The 18,478-nt window shown below is 38.2% G+C and overlaps 1 protein-coding gene and 1 long non-coding RNA gene across 2 annotated transcripts; one reads left to right on the top strand and one right to left on the bottom strand.

Annotated features, from left to right (window-relative positions):
- The first annotated feature begins 33 nt into the window (after positions 1-33).
- LOC148920949 (uncharacterized) lies at positions 34-2,395 on the top strand. The gene is made up of 3 exons (XR_016122181.1): positions 34-420; positions 1,129-1,197; positions 2,127-2,395. It is a non-coding gene; the product is annotated as an uncharacterized LOC148920949 (long non-coding RNA).
- A 2,295-nt stretch (positions 2,396-4,690) lies between these two features.
- Positions 4,691-7,806, bottom strand: RABH1C (RAB GTPase homolog H1C). The gene is made up of 6 exons (XM_008235783.3): positions 7,548-7,806; positions 7,372-7,442; positions 6,634-6,722; positions 6,142-6,253; positions 5,305-5,395; positions 4,691-5,079 (listed from the first exon to the last, which is right to left on the bottom strand). The coding sequence occupies exons 1-6, from the start codon at positions 7,662-7,664 to the stop codon at positions 4,939-4,941; spliced, it is 621 nt and encodes a 206-aa protein (XP_008234005.1). The 5' UTR covers positions 7,665-7,806; the 3' UTR covers positions 4,691-4,938.
- Positions 7,807-18,478: the final 10,672 nt, after the last annotated feature.

Genomic DNA, 18,478 nt, shown 5'->3' with positions numbered 1-18,478 from the left:
GGTCAGTTTTTGGTTTCTCTCTCAGCACTCTCTTTCAACTCTATCTCATAGTTCTCTCTCTCTCTCTCTCTCTCTCTCTCTCTCTCTCTCTCTCTCCATCTAGCTAACTACGCCTCTTCACACGAAGAAGAAGATCAAGAACAACGTACAAAACCCACAGCTTTGCCTCAAAACCCAGTTCTTCCTCTTCCTCTCTGTTTTCTTCTCTACCCAAATCCAAACCCCAACTTCGTCTCTCTCCGATCCATTCTGCAACCAAAACAAACCCAAACTAAACCATCTTTTCTTAATAGGACAACATGTCTTGGCATTAAGTGGCCATTGTTTGAGCATTTTGGTCCAATTTTGGGGGGTTTTGAAATCAGGGTTTACATGCCTCTTCAGGAACAGCTTCACCAGAAAATGAATTGTTGTGAATATGTAAGTTTTGATGTTAAATTGAATTTGATTACTTAAGTTGGAATTGTGATTGATTTCGTCTGTATTTTGTGTAGAAAGTGAAGTATTGGGATTGATTTTGTTTGTCTGAAACAACAAATGTGTTTGTTCTTTGTCAATTGATTCTTGGATTTGGTATTGGGATTTTCTATGAACTTGTTATGATTATGCCATAGTGAGGTAGCATTGTTGATTTGCTATTGCAATTGTATTGTGGTTTTATTGCGGTTGTATTGTAGTGGTATTGTTTTTGTATTGCTATGGTATTTCTGTTACATTGATTTTTGTTGTTGTTGGTGTTTTATTGATATGTTACTGTAATTTAATAGGAATATATGTTGATATCATTTTTATTTATCTGCTTGTTATTTGTGCAGGAGTTGAGATTATTCTTGGTTGAAATATTATTTACGATCTCAATCTCTCTGCTCTTCGTATTTTTCTCAACATTTATGTGTTAATTTAATGCTTGGTATTGTTTTGGAACCATAATCATTGTCAATCTCATTGTTTCTTTAAAAGATTATTGTGAAATTATTACTCCATTTTCTTCTTTCCTTTGTTTTAAGATATTTTTATTTGGAGAAAAAGAACTCTGTTTTTGTAATCTAAAAGACTAGGTACTCTTGGTGAGTGTTTTCTGATATGCAAGATCTAGACTTAATGTATGTCAGTTTACTACTTTTGCAGTTGAACTTTGGCTATCTAAAATTTGAAAAGTCTTGTATGCCAGCAGTGTATCTATGTCACACATCTTGGGTAAGAGGTATTCTTCAATTGTGATAGTTTGCTCTGTTGTACGTATTCAAACTGCCTCAAAATGTTTTCATTGCTGTCTTGAGTTCAATACTAGCAACAGTTTTTTAATGATAAGAAATTATGAAAAGCTTATACATAACAGACATATAGTTGAACATAGCTAAAGTGTATATCTAGAAAGATGTCATTGTGCTTCAAATTAGCAAATTTTTGGGGTGAAAGCACAATGGTTGACATGCCATTTTGCATTTGATGAAAATAATTGATGACTTTTGTATGGAAGTATACTCATTAAATATCTTAGATTCTATCAATGAATGAAATATTTGCCTTCGAGAGCTTCATGTTTTTTGGTTTGTTTTATCAAGTATCTTCTATTCTATAAATGAATGAAATATTTTGGTAGATTGGAGAGACTAGTTAGCTAGTGGATTTTGGATCATGACTTTTGAGGAGAACTAGCAAATAAGTTTGGCTTATGCTTGTTATTATTAGGCCCCAAGAATTAGTAATTTGTAAGGACATCTAAGACATTATGTATTCTTCTTGTGGAGCCTTATGACATGAGCTGTATGTGAACTCATTGCTTGCAGTTAGCTTGTACTTAGTAGCATGCAATAGTCATCTTCTTAAGTTGTTTGAGAAGTGAAAATTATTTGGGCCTTTGAAATTGAAAATCGTTTTTTATTACTTGTTAATTTCCATTTTATTGCCTATTTATTGTCATTCATTGCCATTTTATTGCTTTGTGGTAAACACTTAAATTCACTCTTAATAATAGCAAACTCTCTTCCCTCTTAATATTTTTTTTTCATTATTAACTTCATTTTGATATGGAGATTATATTTGTGAACTAAAAGAATCTATACTGGAGGTTTTATGTTCTAGTTGTAAATTTAAGCATGGTTCAGTTTTGGTTATGTTTGCAGGTTGTGAATTTAACTTGGGGCCTTGCTTGGTTTCATTTCATATTATTGGGTTTGTTTTGGTTGGTTTGGCTTGAGCAGAAAGAGTACAAAGGATGATGCTTCATGTAAATTCAACAATTAAATAGGAGATTTTTGTTTTCAATTTGTTAATTCTTGAGATACTTGGTCATTTTTTAAGATTACGTGAAATAAAAAACATGTATTGAATACGAGACCATGTAATTATTTTGATACCATTAAATGAGATTTTAGTTCAATTTACTTGAAAACTTTGGGATCTTGAGCAACGTACGGCAGTCACGTATACGATAGTTTTGAAACATACAAGACGACAATGTAAGAATGGTTAATTTTGACGATATCCATAGTTGTTTCCACTCCATTATAATGTCATGTAGATTATAAAGTGGGAATAGATGACAGGACCCACCCAAATTCCACTTTGGAATATGCGCCGAATCCTGTGCGTGTAAACCCTAACTTCAAAACCCCTCAAAATTGGACCAAAATGCTCAAACAATGGCCACCTAATGCCAAGACATGCTGTCATATTCAGAAAAAATGGTTTTGTTTGGGTTTGTTTAGGTTGCAGAAGGGATTCGAAGAGAGACGGAGTTGGGGTTTGGATTTGGGTATAGGAAAAAACAAAGAAGAAGAGGAAGAACTGGGTTTCGAGGGCAAAACTGTGGGTTTTGTAGGTTGTTCTTGATCTTCTTCTTCATGGGAAGAGGTGTAGTTAGCTAGATGGGGGAGAGAGAGAGAGAGAGAGAGAGAGAGAGAACTATGAGATAGAGTTGAGAGAGAGAGAGAGCTGAGAGAGAAACCAAAAATTGACAAAAAATGTTATATGACCGATAAGTGGGCAATAAATATATATTTATCAGTGATATTTGCAAAATTTATGGAAAAATGTGGTATTTCCAGTTAAAATTAAAAAAATGGTGGCATTAAGTGCTATTTCCCAAAATTTAATATGGTAGCTTTGTCCCAATTTCTACAAACAAACAACAAAGGCAATGAAAGAAAAAATGAAAAGTAAGACGGCGTTTGGTATCCTACCCAAGTGGAGAACTCAAAAGTTTATATTTTTCTTAAAAACAAGGAGTTTTAAAATTCATTTTTAAGATTTAAAAACTTGTTTGGAATAAAACTTGAAAATTGTTTATAAATCTTAAACAATTTGAGCAAGAGAGAAGACATGAAATTTTTTTATAAATAAATAAAAAACCATACTTTCTCCATTTAATTACTTATGTAGAATTTATTTTATAATTGATCAAATTAGTGTTTTATTATTTTACTCCTATTATATTAATTTGCAGGCTTTTAGCACTTTCGTTAATCAAAGGTATTTTTTTTGGATTTTTGAATGTTTTACCATTTTATGCCTTTTGCTTTATATTAAACAAACACAATAAAATGGAAGAATTGTGCATGCAAGCAACCAGCAATGGCGACTTTGAGATTTTAGGGGCCTTGTGCCAAAACAACAAGAGGGCCTCCTAAAATAAAATCTTCCATGAACAATTATAAAAAAAAATCAAAGTCTTGTGATCATCAAATTACTAATTATCAATAACCAATAAAAAAAACAATAATATACAAAATATGAGAATTTGATAAAGAGAGAGAGAGAGAGAGAGAGAGAGAGAGAGAGAGTTGAGTGGTTGAAGGGTGAAACTTGAAAAAAAAAAAATTGCATACAAAGTTGTATAGTGGAGGTCTCTTATATTGGGCAACATGAAAATCAATATTAAATAGGAATAGGAAAATCAACATTAATTTTATTCTATTAATATAGGAGAAGCCAAAGTAATAGATATAATAAACTCACATCAATAAAATAATATTTATTATGGAGCCTAATTTTTCTTAATTTGTATTGAAAGACAAATGAAAAGTGAATATTAATGTTATTAAATTAATATCATTACTAAGCTATAACAACATATTAATGTAAATTAATATTTAATATGAGGCGCCTTCAAAGTGGGGCTTTGTGCGGTCGCTCACTTTGCTCCCCCAAGAACCATTAAGATGCACAACTCTTTTCTGTTCACTTCTTCCCTTAGTTATGTTTGATTTAAAAGCAAAAAGGTTCAAGTTTTCTCTTTCGTTGGTTTCGCTTTCGCAGGAACCATAGTGCACTCCCAGATCATAGTTAGAAGGCATGATGAAGATGAAGGGTCTTTTAGGTAATCAATATCCAAAGTCAAAGCTAACGTACTGCAAGTTGGCCGCCGAAATAATTCGCACAAGCATAAATGGATGTTCATGTTATATATATTTTCATTTTGAAACACTTGATCCGAGCTACTACCTGCAAACAGCAATATCTCTTCATGATTTAGGATTTGTACCTATCCACGGTTCCGTCAGACATAAAAGAGGAGGAGGAGGAGGAGGAGGAGGAGGAGGAGGAGGAGGGGGGGAAATCGAATTCTGTTTGTTAGCGCATGGCTTTGCTAACCATCAACCATTTCCCTTCTGTGTCTATCAGAATCTGTTTGAAATCATTTGGGGAACATTTTGCATATTCTACGGGGATAAATATGGTCATGGAATTGTAAGAAAAATCCAAGCTGTCATTTAATTTCTAGTAGGTTAGAAAGAACACAAGAGTTGCTACCTTTAGTTTCCTATGAACACTGAAAATTGTACGATTACATAATGGAACAGAAAGCATTAGATATATGTCGCTTCACATTGCCGTCAAAATATAGCTTATACTAATATAGATCACTATGTTGGCTGAATTTGGATTATGCTAATTGCTTTCTCTTTTTCCTTTGAATAAAGAATAGCCGGCCGCCTAGCATGCACACCCTCCTTGCTGCTCTGTGTGGGATGAATTAATCGTCGGCTTCAGGTTTACATCGACCATGTCTTCCTGTTTTGTTGAGGAAAGGGCTTCCATCCCTGGTAATGCAGCAGCAATCTTGCGGAATAAAGGCTGCAATTTTGCAAACATGGTAGTCATATGAAAAACGTGAGCAACCAAACCAAAACAAACCAAGAAACACTTGCATAGATATCATGATAGTTATCATGTACATGTACTAGGTAGAAAAAGTCCTAGTAGGAAATATACCAAAAATAAACTATAATATATTTATGTAGATTTTCCGTACAATGCCCATCACACAGTTAAATTTCATCTTAAGTTTATTTATTTTACCTTGATATTAAATCCTGCTTTTGCACTAGTTTCAATGAACATGACTCCAAACTCACGAGATTTGGAATCCCCTTCCTCTATAGAGACTTGTCTGTTTAATCAACAAAACCACAAGATCACAACACTTTCAAAATTGATAATGAGAATAAATGAACTATTGTGTCTAGTTTAACTTTAATTAACTGAATAAACTCAACAAATCACTAACCATACTTCTATTCATGAATTCCAGTGCACTGGTTTCCATGATGGTGAAACAAAAAGGAAAAGGAAATGCATTACAATGGAATATTTTCTCTGCATTGTTTCTTATGCTTGCAATGAGGGCTGAATCAAGAAGTTCAGAAAAGGTAATAAAATACAGCAGAAATTGTTGGAAGAAATGAAGAGGTTGCAAATGCATGCATTCAAGACGTTGCTCATGGGATGCATGTATTCAAGACGTTGCACTTGAACCGCAGTTTAACTAAATCCGGACGTCCAGAAAATAAAAGGATTTTGTGTGTATGTAGATATATATATATATATATATATATAAAATATATCTCGGATAAATTGCATGATAATAAAACAGGAATTTTATTGTATTACAGAAACCACGACCAAAGGTGTCCTGCATTTCTTAGTGTCTTCACTATGAATGGTAAAGGTTCACTTACAGAGGAAAAAACTTCTCTCATCCATGTTTGATGAGGTTTTGGGTCTATATAGAACCAAAGGAGATACATATGTCAAAGTGAATTAAGATGGACAGAAACTGAAATTATTAATCAGCACAAGTACTACATTTTGTTTGCACAATGAAGAGGAGGGGTATTAGTTTGGTGCATTCCTCACCTTTTATCCACGAGATCAGTTTTGTTCCCCACAAGCACGATAATGACATCAGTTCCTCGTTCTGTTCGTACTTCCTCTATCCACTTATTAGTGTTCAGAAATGACTGTCTATCTGCATGCGACAATTCAGTCAGGAATTTGGAACACAAAATGTCTGTACAAGGAGTAGAGATTAAGGGTTGCATAAATATAAATGAAAATTTCACGTTGTAAGGGCTATGTAATGAGACAAGAGAGCAAATGTACACGATGTGCACCCATGCATACAGAAGCAGAAGGAAAGAAATGGTTTTCTGTCTATTTAATTTCCAATCATCCGTTTCTTTTTCCTGTCATCGGAACAAAAGTGTTTAGTGTTTACTAAAAAAAAGGATGAATAATGACAAGAGTTTTCTAGTTTTCAATTAGAAAATGAATTTCATGTTGAAAAAGGAAACTTTTGAATTTACAATATGATTCTAAAAGGCCCAACTTCTCTTGATCAAAACTCACTAGCTACATCATAAACAATCACTGCAACAGAGGAATCCCTGATGTAGCTTGGAATGAGACTCCTAAATCTTTCTTGCCCTGCAGTATCCCTGTAAAGTTAAAAAGCCATGTTTCAGGAGGAAAAAAAAAAGATAAATAGCAAACTAAAGAAATATATACATCATGTACACAAACATGAACTCACAAATCAACAGGTTTGTAGCAGTAACAAGCCCTAAAGTTTGATCTACCAAATGGTCATCAAAAGAACCATGAAGCAGAACATACACCTTTTTCTGTCGAACTTTGTATAAATAAAAAGTGCACTAATTGGTTTACTAATGGGGAGCTCTATTCTTTCAAGCAGAGTTGCCATTCACTTTTTGACCATATGATGCACCACAATGAAAATCTTAACCATTGTCATAATCAAGATTTCAGCCCCATGCAAGCTTAGTGTAAGAAAAACTTAGAAAACTTGCCACCTTCCCCCCAACTCTAATAAATTTATCCAAATTGTTCCTCAAGATAATTTCAGAATAGAAAGAAACAAGTCATTTTTGTGATCCATATGGATGCGATGCAACCACCGACTCACTTGTAAACAACAAACAATTGGATCAGCCTCAAACAAATTGACACCCACCCGCCCACACACACATATATATGTATATTGTCATTAAAACCTTCATCCGAATTCACTACAAAACCATTTACTTAAGCAACCATAAATCAAAAGGAACCTGGATGCATCCTTACCAAAGCTGCAAACGAACTGTCCGATCTTCAAGGTACATCGTTTTCGACAGAAAATCAATCCCAATCGTAGCCTGCAAATCCAATATACCCAAAATCACACAAAAGAAATTAAAATTGGCGATCGGAACAGGAACTCACCCAAATAGAATGAAATGGTGAAGGGGATGGAAAAATACCTGATAGGTGGTATCGAATTTGTCGTACATGAAGCGGGTGATGATGCTGGTTTTTCCGACGGACTGATCGCCCAGGAAGACCAGCTTGTATTTAGCCAGAGGAGACACCGTTGCCATTTTCAAGATTGTTCAGCTTCCTCCCAGGTTTCCTTCTTTTGTGGATGTTTGGATCTGAATCTCAGAAGAGCAAAGAGGAAAATGACTTAACGCTTTTTTTTCTTTTTCTCTTCTTTGTTTTTCCCTTTTCGTGTTTTTGAGTTCAGCGTTTTATATAGGGTGCCGAGGAGAAACCGCCAACCGCGACGAAGACCAGCAAAAGTCAGATCTTTGATATTTGGTTTGGTGCCCGAATTTGCCCCTCCTCTTTTGTTGAAATTTCGGCCGTGTCTGGCATTGCCTTTTTTTTTCTTTTTTATAAATTTACAATTGTCGCTTACGAGATTTTCTTTGGTTCATGCATTCCACAATCAACTTCACATGCCCCCTCCTCATGTATTTGTACACGTAGGATACAGAGCTAGTATTGTATATGTGGGAAGCCGAATCATAACAATTTATGTATAAGACACCCTTAAAACTACAGTTCTACATCTTAAATTGATGAACACGAAATTATAGTTGTTATATATGCAAAGTGAAACATAAGGGGCGAGTTGCATGAAAGTAACGTTTAGAGGGCAAAGTGAGATTCCGGACATTTTTCCGCATGACAAAACAGTAATTAAGCATATGCCAAAGTTCTCTTTCCAAACCTTCAATTCTTGAGCTCAAAGAAAGGTCATCTGTATTTTACACCAACATGTGCATGGATGTGTCACTACACGTCATGCATGCACGACAAGTTAGGACCGCATGCACAAGTACAACCTCAACCACATACACATACAAGGGATATCTGTCAAAAATCACATTACACTTAAAAAGAAAGAAAATTTTTATTCAAAATTTATTCAACACAGTTATTGCATTATTCAAAATCTCATCACCTAATACCAAAAACTAAAAATAAAAAAAATGGGCAACGAGACCTAGCTCAATGGAAAATGACCTTAATTTGTATACTAGTAATCTCAGGTTCGAATTCTATCTCGTCTAAAAAATCCATAAGGATAGCTATACAGTATTGTTGATAGGACCCACCCAAATTCCACTTTGGAATCCGAGCGAACTCTCGTGATCAACACTGGCGGTGCCGAGCACAATTGACTTGGTTGCTGATTAGAAACTTAATTCCTTAAATCCGACTTCTACGAAAATTCGGTAGAGTCTTCCTCATCGAACATTCCCAAAATTTACACTGTCAACAAGTACTTAAATATATACACCAAATGCCAGTATACAAAAATAAGTAAGTTCCAATAGTTAACACTGTCAGAGCAACTATACAGATTTATTTGCAAAGGAGGTAACCACTTATGAACCAAGGAACCCTACATCAAAATGGGGAAGAGCGGGAAACGGGAATTGCCCTGTGGTGGCTCTCGGATGCACGCTTCTACAGCAAAACATTAAAAAGGTGAGTGCACCAAAAAAAAAAAGCTTAGAAAATACATATGAACATACTAACCCCACTGTAAAAGCAGTTATAAAAACTAAATCATTCTCTTCTATATATACATACTAAAACCAATGCACTCATATATACATATATAAATATACCAATCATGCTCATGGTCAACATCAATCTCTTAAAAGCATTGAAATCAGTTTAAAATTACCACCTAGGTGTACCCTTTTGTTTTCGTCGATTCCTCGATATCCGTCGATTCCGATATCCGTCAATTCCTCGATATTTCAATTCCTCGCATCACCATTGGTGATACGTCCTCGCGGGTCTTGGTGACACAAAGTCAATCTAAGCCGCAACCTCGCAGGATTCAGAGGACCTTGGTCAACCTGATCCGCGTCCTCGCTCCACATGAGTCCGGGTACTATAGAACTCGTGGGGCAAGCATCAACATCGACTAAACCGAAGGCAATCGATAAAATCCGAAGGCAACTCGATGTCCGTGGACATCGTATATCCAAGGCAACATCTGATATCGGGTACCTAGGTGGCTTAGAAAGTAACAATAATAATAATAAGCAAAGTTTTTGAAAGATCTTATAAATAATTGAATTTTTGTTAAGGCTGGACTCTGCTGCCATTTATCTTGTGTTTAACTAAAATTCTCTTTCTCTATATCCCTAAAGGATATTCCACTCGGCAGCATGCAAATCATAATATTTAAAAGCATGTCTCATTAATGAAACACTAGTCTTTGAATAAAACTTATTCAAGATCAAATACTGAAACTAAATTGCATAAATTCATTTATGAAAACAAAAAGTCCACTCAAGGTTGGTCCGAGCTCGCTAGACCTTTGGAAGGTCCCTCCTACGGGTCAACTGGTGCCGAGTGCCTGATTCAAATACCATATTAAAATATATTAATAAAACTGCTCGGTATAAATATTTAAATAAAACCCTGACCCCCGGCTTCTAGAAGTGCATGCATCAATTTAAAGTTATTCATATGCCCACATTACGTTCCTTTAATCCTAGGACATTCGTCTCGTGAATCTGGTTTCGATCGAACGGTTAGATTTGTCACGATCACACGATCGACGATTCTAAACCCTTAACCCTGGGGTTCACGATTTTGGAGTATCCGGGACTCCGATTCACGATCCGTCGAATCCAACATAATTTTGGAAAGGTCTAGATTAATATATCTGAAAAGTGATCACGACCCAACGGTTCAAAACTATTGAACCCGGATAACGCACACTATGTAAAAGTCCGTTTAACACTCAAACGACGTCCGAATTGAGATCCGCGAATTTCTACACGCTCGTGAGAATACGAGGATCATTATGAAACTGAGAGTGGTCTCCTCCAGATTGCCCACGCGCCGCCACACGTGCTGGCAACTTGGGTGGCTGAGAGATTTCGGTGGCGGAAAAACTCCAAACCGCCGGCCCAAACTCCTAACTTAAGTAAAACACCCAATTTGGAATCACTTTTGTTCTTAGATCTACCCCAAAAAGTGGCCGGAAGTGGCCGGAATCCTACCCTCAAAGTTGGCTGAAACTTAAGTTGAGAATCGAACGATCTACACTTGAAATTTCGAAATCCTACCCAACCAGCAGCTAAGCTAAGAAAAATAGCTGAAAACTATACCTCACTCGTCCGATTTGGTGGAGAATCGAGGGAGAATGAGCGATGAGAAAATCTGTCAAAACCCGTGCGATTTTCTACGCTTTCCGTGGTGCCGGTGGTGACTACCGAGCTTGGTCGGACTTGGAAGAGGAAGCGGCGGTGGTTCGATTGGGTCCGGTCTCGTCGGCCGGAGTGGAGGGTGGAGGTGGTTATGGAGCTTTGAAGGAGATGGCTGGAGAAGGGACGCATATGAGAGAAGAAGAAATTGGGGGAGAAGAGAGAGAAGCTGAGTTTTTAAAAATCTGGCTTGAAAAATTACCATTTTGCCCCTTGAAGTATTTTGACTGTAATTTCTTCGTTACAACTCCGCTTCTAGTCTACTCCATGTCTATGGACTCGTTTCGTCGCGCTCTATGCAATGGTGCTAGTGGATTGGTCAAATTCTTCTCCGGTCAAAAGTCAACTTTCCCTTAATAACTTAGTCCAAGGGAAAAATTGTCCTTTCTCCTTAATAAACTAATAGTTAAATATTAATTAAGGTTTGGGTTATCACAATCTCCCCCCTTATAAAAATTTCATCCTCGAAATTTACGTACCTGTCACTCGAAGAGGTAAGGTTACTGTTCCCGCATTTGGTCCTCGGGTTCCCATGTAGCCTCTTCCACAGTATGACTTCTCCACAAGACCTTCACAAGAGGGATCTCTCTGGATCGTAACACTTGCGTCTTCCAATCCAAAATCTGAACTGGTTGCTCCACATAAGTCAAATCTTCTTGCAACTCTATTGGTTGTTCTTCCAAGACATGAGAAGGATCATATATACTTTCGGAGCATTGAAACATGAAACACATCGTGTAACCGAGAAAGATCTGAAGGCAAAGCAAGCCTGTAAGCTACTGGGTTGACACGCTCCACGATCTTATAAGGCCCAATATAGCGAGGACTTAGTTTTCCCCGCCTTCCAAATCTCATTATGCCCTTCCAAGGTGATAACTTCAGAAATACCCAATCACCTACCTCAAACTGAATGTTTTTCCTTCTATTGTCCGCATAATTCTTCTGTCGATCTTGGGCTGCTTTGAGTCGTTCTCTAATTATTTTCACGTGTTCCTTTGTCCGTTCAACATCATTGGACACCTCCAATTTGTTCTCACCCATTTCATCCCAATAGAATGGAGTTCTACACTGTTTCCCATACAAGGCATCATATGGGGACATCTTAATACTCGTCTGGTAACTGTTATTATAGGCAAATTCCATAAGTGGCAACTTCTCATCCCAGTCACCCCGGAACTGCAGTGCACAAGCTCTCAGCATGTCTTCTAAAGTTTGGATTATCCTCTCAGATTGACCATCTGTCTGGGGGTGAAATGCAATATTAAACCGCAATTGAGTTCCAAAGACCTCATTTAACCTCGCCCAAAAACGGGAAGTAAACCGTGGATCTCTATCTGAAATAATAGATACTGGCACCCCATGAAGTCTCACTATCTCATCTATGAAGATCTTGGCCAACTTATTTAGGGTGTAATTTGCTCTCACTGGTAGAAAATGAGCGGATTTAGTGAGTCGATCCACGATTACCCAAACTCCATCATGCTTATTCTGTGTTTGGGGAAGCTTGAACACGAAATTCATGGTAATATGCTCTCATTTCCATTCAGGAATTGGAAGTGGTTGCAACAACTCTGAGGGTTTCTGCCGTTCAGCTTTTACTTGCTGGCAAATTAAGCACTTATTGACATATTTTGCTATCTCTTTCTTCATAAAAGGCCACCAGTAATGCTCTCTCAAGGTATGATACATCTTAGTGCTTCCAGAATACATTGCAAAAGGTGAACTATGAGCCTCCTCAAGAATTTCCCTTTTTAAGGCTTGATCATTAGGGACATATAACCTGGTTCCCACCATTAAAGCTCCATCATTTCTTACTGAACAGTCATTTCAGTCACCATTCTCCACCTCTAATCGCAATGTGCAAATCAAAGGATCCTGGGATTGGGCGGCGACTATTCGCTCCACTAGTACTGGTCTCACATGGAGAGTTGCTAACAATGCTTCCTAATCATCCACACTTAGCTCAACTCTAAGCTTCCTCATTTCCACCATAATTGGCACATAACTCCCTCTGAAATAAGCTATAGATCCTGAGGATTTTCTGCTGAGTGCATCAGCTACAACATTAGCTCTTCCCGGATGATGCTCAATAGTACAATCATAATCTTTAATCAATTCTAGCCATTTTCTTTGCCTCAAATTCAGCTCATTTTGAGTGAATAAGTACTTCAAACTTTTGTGATCTGTAAAAATCTGACATGTTTCTCTATAAAGATAGTGTCGCCAAATCTTCAAGGCAAAAACCACTGCAGCTAACTCCAAATTATGAACAGGGTAATTCAACTCATGCTTCTTAAGTTGCCTAGAAGTATAAGCGATCACCCTACCATGCTGCATTAGCACACAACCAACTCCTTGTTGGGATGCATCACTGTAAATAACGAAGTTCCAGCTATCATTTGGAAGTATTAAAACCGGAGCGGTGGTCAACCTGGTCTTGAGTTCATTGAAGCTCTCCTCACATTCATCTGACCATTCAAACTTCACTCATTTCCTTGTTAAACGAGTGAGAGGCGCTGCTATAGCAGAAAACCCTTCCACGAAGCGACAATAGTACCCGGCTAACCCAAGAAAACTCCGTACCTCAGTAACACTGGTTGGTCGTGGCCAGTTCCTACTGCCTCAATCTTCGAGGATCAACACAAATACCCTCTGCAGAGATCACATGCCCCAAGAAACTAACTCTGTCCAACCAGAACTGACATTATTGAATTTGGCATACAACTGCCTCCTCCTCAAAGTCTTCAGACAATTTCCAAATGTTTCATGTGTGCCTTCTGACTCTTGGAATACGCCAGACTGTCTTCTATGAACACAATCACAAAGCGATCCAAGTAATGTTGAAAAACCATGTTCATGAGATCCATAAACGCAGCGGGCGCATTTGTTAACCCAAATGGCATCACCAAGAACTCATAGTGCCCATATCTAGTTCGAAAAGTTGTCTTAGGCACATCCTCTTTTCTAATCCGTAACTGATGATACCCCGATCTCAGATCAATCTTAGAGAATACCTTGGCACCCTTTAACTGGTCGAACAAATCATCAATGCGAGGCAAATGATACTTATTTCGCACTGTGACCTTGTTCAACTGTCTGTAGTCAGCACATAACCTCATGGTTCCATCCTTCTTCTTAACAAATAACACTGGAGGGCCCCAAGGTGAAAAACTAGGTCGGATGAAACCTTTATCTACCAGCTCCTGCAACTGAGTCTTTAATTCCCTCAACTCTGCTGGTGCCATTCTATATGGTGCTTGAGAGATAGGATTCGTTCCTGGAATGAGCTCAATGGTGAACTCGATCTCTCGGTGAGGAGGTAGCCCAGGAAGATCCTCAGGGAATTCATCCGGAAACTCTTGTACCACTGGAACATCTTCCAATCTCAGCCCCTTATCTCTAGTATCAATCACATGTGCTAAATATCCTGTGCAAGGGCAGAACCAGTAATTTTTCAATGGGTGGGCTAATTAAAGTTGTTTAGCTTAAAATCTAAGGACAAATTTTTGTTTGGGTACTTACTGTTTTTATAGTTTTTCTAGAAATATATTAAAGTACAGATTGGGATAAAATAGTAAAAGGTTGAGAGTTAAAATCATGATTGTTTATTAAGAGATTATTTTATTAATTGAGCAAACAAATTAAATATAATATGATTATATGTCTACAAAAATTGAGTAGACAATGGGTTACAAAACTACATTTGAGTGGGCTACTAAGTTTTTATGGAATGAATAACATTAAAATATATGTAATATATTTTAATTTTATAAAAAGGCTACCTGGGCTAGAGCCCATGGTAGCCCTCTACCTAGTTCCGCCCATGATCCTGAGCACCCTTTTCTAAGCAACCGTTTTGCCTTCACAGCTGAGATGAGGCAAGATGGAAGCACTCTGCGCTATCCATAAAATGTCACTTCAGGTCGTCTAGGACTACGGAAAACAACCTATTTTCGGAAGCAATCTACGAGGCATGATGTCTGGCTAACCAATCCATCCCTAGAATGACATCCAAGTCAACCATTTCCAAGGGAATCAAATCTGCCTCCAGCAATACCTTCCCCTACTAGAAATTGTATGTAGCTGTCTCCCAGTATCTCTGGCTACACCTCTTCCAGAGCGGTTCCTAGAACTGCCACTCTAGTTGGAACCTTCACTAGAACTAAATCCGGGTCAGAAACCTCCGTAACTGCGGCCACTAGATGACCCAGAGCTATAACTACCTTTCTTGGATGACCCTTGACTGGGACTATCCATATCAAACTGTCTCCTACGAGGTTCACCCCTTACTCTGACCATCATCTGGCTGCTCTCTATTAGTAAAGCAAACATCACGAAAATTAGTCAACCGCTGACTAATCACAATGTCTCGAATGAAGGCCTTTAACCCTCTAGTAAACAACTGGCACTTCTTGTTTTCATCCTCTACTAGTGGAACATAATACTTAGACAATTCATTGAACTTCTTCTCATACTCAAGTACTGTCATCGCTTCCTGCTCCAGCTGCAGAAACTCTTCCATTTTCAAATTCTGGTAAGTCTGTGGATAATATTGACTATCAAATGCAGCTCAAAATAATTGCCAAGTGATGGCCAATGAATCTCAATATCTCCTTTTAACTGATTCCCACCAATGTCTAGCATTTCTGACTAAAAAGAATGTGGCTAGCGCCACTCTGTGATTCTGGGGAACCCTCATCACTTCCATGATTCGCTCCATCCTTTCTATCCACTCCTCAGCCACTGTTGGATCACCATCACCATCAAAATCTGTGGCCCGTATTCTCTTAACTTGATCAGTATATCCCAAGGAGGGATCTCGAGTCTACCCGGTCCTGGATAGAGCCCGAGTCAACAACTCCAAAGTCTGCTAGAAGTTGGGATCTCCCAAAGCATAATGGGCACGGTGGAGCGGCCTGATGGACCTCCAACAAAGATTGCTATACCAGCCTCGCACCGGTATAGGAATAAGGATTTCCTCTTGCTCGGAGAGGATCCTGTCCCCAAACTCGGACGATGCGTCTCTCTACGGAAGCCACCGCGTTTAGGGCCATGCTTCATCACAAGAAAGCAGATGTTCAAGACGATGGAATACACAAAGTGCGGAGTCTACAAGAAGTTAAACCTAATGCTCGATACCAAGTTGATAGACCCGACCCAAATTCCACTTTGGAATCCGAGTCGAACCCTGTTCATGATCAACACTGGCGGGTGCCGAGCACAATTGACTTGGTTGCCTTTTTCGGATTAGAAACCTAATTCCCTTAAATCCGACTTCTACCGAAAATTTGGCGAGTCTCCCTGTAAATCGAACGTTCCCAAAATTTACACTGTCAACAAGCACTTAAATATATACACTAACTGCCAGTATACAAAAATAAGTAAGTTCCAATAGTTAAATACATTCCAGGGCACTGTCAGAGCAACTATACAGATTTATTTACAAAGGAGGTAACCACTTGTGAACCAAGGAACCCTACATCAAAATGGGGAAGAGCGGGAAGTGGGAATTGCCCTGTGGTGGCTCTCAGATGCACGTCTACAGTTTGGGGGCGCAAAATATTGAAAAAGTGAGTGGACCAAAAAAAAAATTTAGAAAATACATATGAACATACTAACCCCACTGTAAAAGCAGTTATAAAAACTAAATCATTCTCTTCTATATATACGTACTAAAACCAATGCACTTATATATACATATATATATACCAATCATGCTCATGGCCAACATCAATCTCTTAAAAGCATTGAAATCAGTTTAAAACTACCACCTAGATGTACCCATTTGTTTCTGTCAATTCCTGATACTCGTCAATTCCTGATATGCCGTCAATTCCCTTCGCATCACCATTGGTGATACATCCTCGCGGGTCTCGGTGACACAAAGTCAATATGAGCCGCAACCTCGTAGGATTCAGGGGACCTTGGTCAACCTGATCCGCGTCCTCGCTCCACACGAGTCCGGGTACCATAGAACTCGTGGGGCAAGCTATCAAGCATCTTTGTTTAAACCAAGGCAAGCGATAAAATCCGAAGGCAACCTGGATGTCCGTGGACATCAGTATATCCGAAGGCAACATCTGTATATCTGGGTACCTAGGGTGGCTTAGAAAGTAACAATAATAATAATAAGCAAAGTTTTTGAAAGATCTTATAAATAATTGAATTTCTGTTAAGGCTGGACTCTGCTGCCATTTATCGGGTGTTTAACTAAAATTCTCTTTCTCTATATCCCTAAAGGATATTCCACTCGGCAGCATGCAAATCATAATATTTAAAAGCATGTCTCATTAATGAAACACTAGTCTTTGAATAAAACTTATTCAAGATCAAATACTGAAACTAAATTGCATAAATTCATTTATGAAAACAAAAAGTCCACTCACGGTTGGTCCGAGCTCGCTGCACCTTTGGAAGGTCCCTCCTACGAGTCAACTGGTGCCGAGTGCCTGATTCAAATACCATATTAAAATATATTAATAAAACTGCTCGGTATAAATATTTAAATAAAACCCTGACCCCGGCTTTTAGAAGTGCATGCATTAATTTAAAGTTATTCATATGCCCACATTACGTTCCTTTAATCCTAGGATATTCGTCCCGTGAATCTGGTTTCGATCGGACGGTTAGATTCGTCACGATCACACGATCGACGATTCTAAATCCTTAACCCTAGGGTTCGCGATTTTGGATTATCCGTGAAACGACCTGACCTAATTTCCACTTTGAAATGCGGGTGAAACACATTTAAATCGACACTGTAAGCGTGGGTCGTAAAGACCAAAATGCCAAAAAAGATAACACAAACTCGGGGCCTAACTCGTGGCTGCGCCGACAACTTGTTTGCCTGCTTTGCGATTACTCCGTGATGGAAGGGCAAAGTTCCCCACCGCCTTGAGAACCATAGACTGGTCAACAAGTCGCTTTCTTTGGTGTGCGAGCGTGCCACTGCTAGTAATAAAATTCTAGCAGACTTAGTTTGGAATGGATAACTTGCGCCCCAAGTTACTGATTTCTGCAAACAAACGATTGTGAATTTGGGTGAGGAATATCTCCCAAGTAAGTTCTTTTCTTGCCTCGACTAGTGAGGACTTTAACAATTTATCTCAGTATAAAGAGGTTGTTCGCCAGAATGGTTGATGGAATTTAAATTTTTAGGCGAGCGCCTTTTACAAAACTATAACAATAAATACTCATGCTAGATAGATGAAGATACAGTTGGAACTCCATTTTTCGAGATGGAAGGTTACATTGCAGGCTGAAAATGTCCGGCTGAATTTGGAGACGCTTAATGGATGGGAATGTCTTGGACCGTTGACAACTCTGATTGCTAAGCTTCAACTATAAATCGATACCAAAGGTTGATTCTGGCAGAGCTTCAATGTACCTTAAACTTTTGTGAAGCTTCGAGTGGCGTAATCTGCGGCTTCTTGATCTGTAAGGCGAAGTGGCTGTTCTCGAGGACTTCATGGGCTAGAGACTGCACTGTAAAATTTGTTGAGGTTTTCATGTTTGGGAAAAGCTCAAGCTCTACCTGTCTTGGTTTTTTGCTAAACCAAATTTGTAACGAGAGAAATCTCATTTTGAATGACTTATTTTCTAAGTCTGAACCTTGGGAATTCTAATCTAAAGCTGGTTTTCACTTGGAATTCAAGTGAGCTTCTGGTTGATTT

This window comes from Prunus mume, linkage group LG1 (assembly GCF_029339155.1).
Source record: "Prunus mume cultivar Tortuosa linkage group LG1, ASM2933915v1, whole genome shotgun sequence".
NCBI classification, from domain to species: Eukaryota; Viridiplantae; Streptophyta; class Magnoliopsida; order Rosales; family Rosaceae; genus Prunus; species Prunus mume.
The sequence above is the reverse complement of the archived record's forward strand: the minus strand, read 5'-3'. Positions and strand labels throughout refer to the sequence as shown.

Coding starts and splice junctions, on each gene's coding strand:
- RABH1C (XM_008235783.3), bottom strand. CDS start 7,664: ATGGCAACGGTGTCTCCTCTGGCTAAATACAAGCTGGTCTTCCTGGGC. Junction 7,443..7,547: donor AATTCGATACCACCTATCAG/GTATTTTTCCAT, acceptor TTGGATTTGCAG/GCTACGATTGGGATTGATTT. Junction 5,396..6,141: donor ACTGATCTCGTGGATAAAAG/GTGAGGAATGCA, acceptor TTGATTAAACAG/ACAAGTCTCTATAGAGGAAG.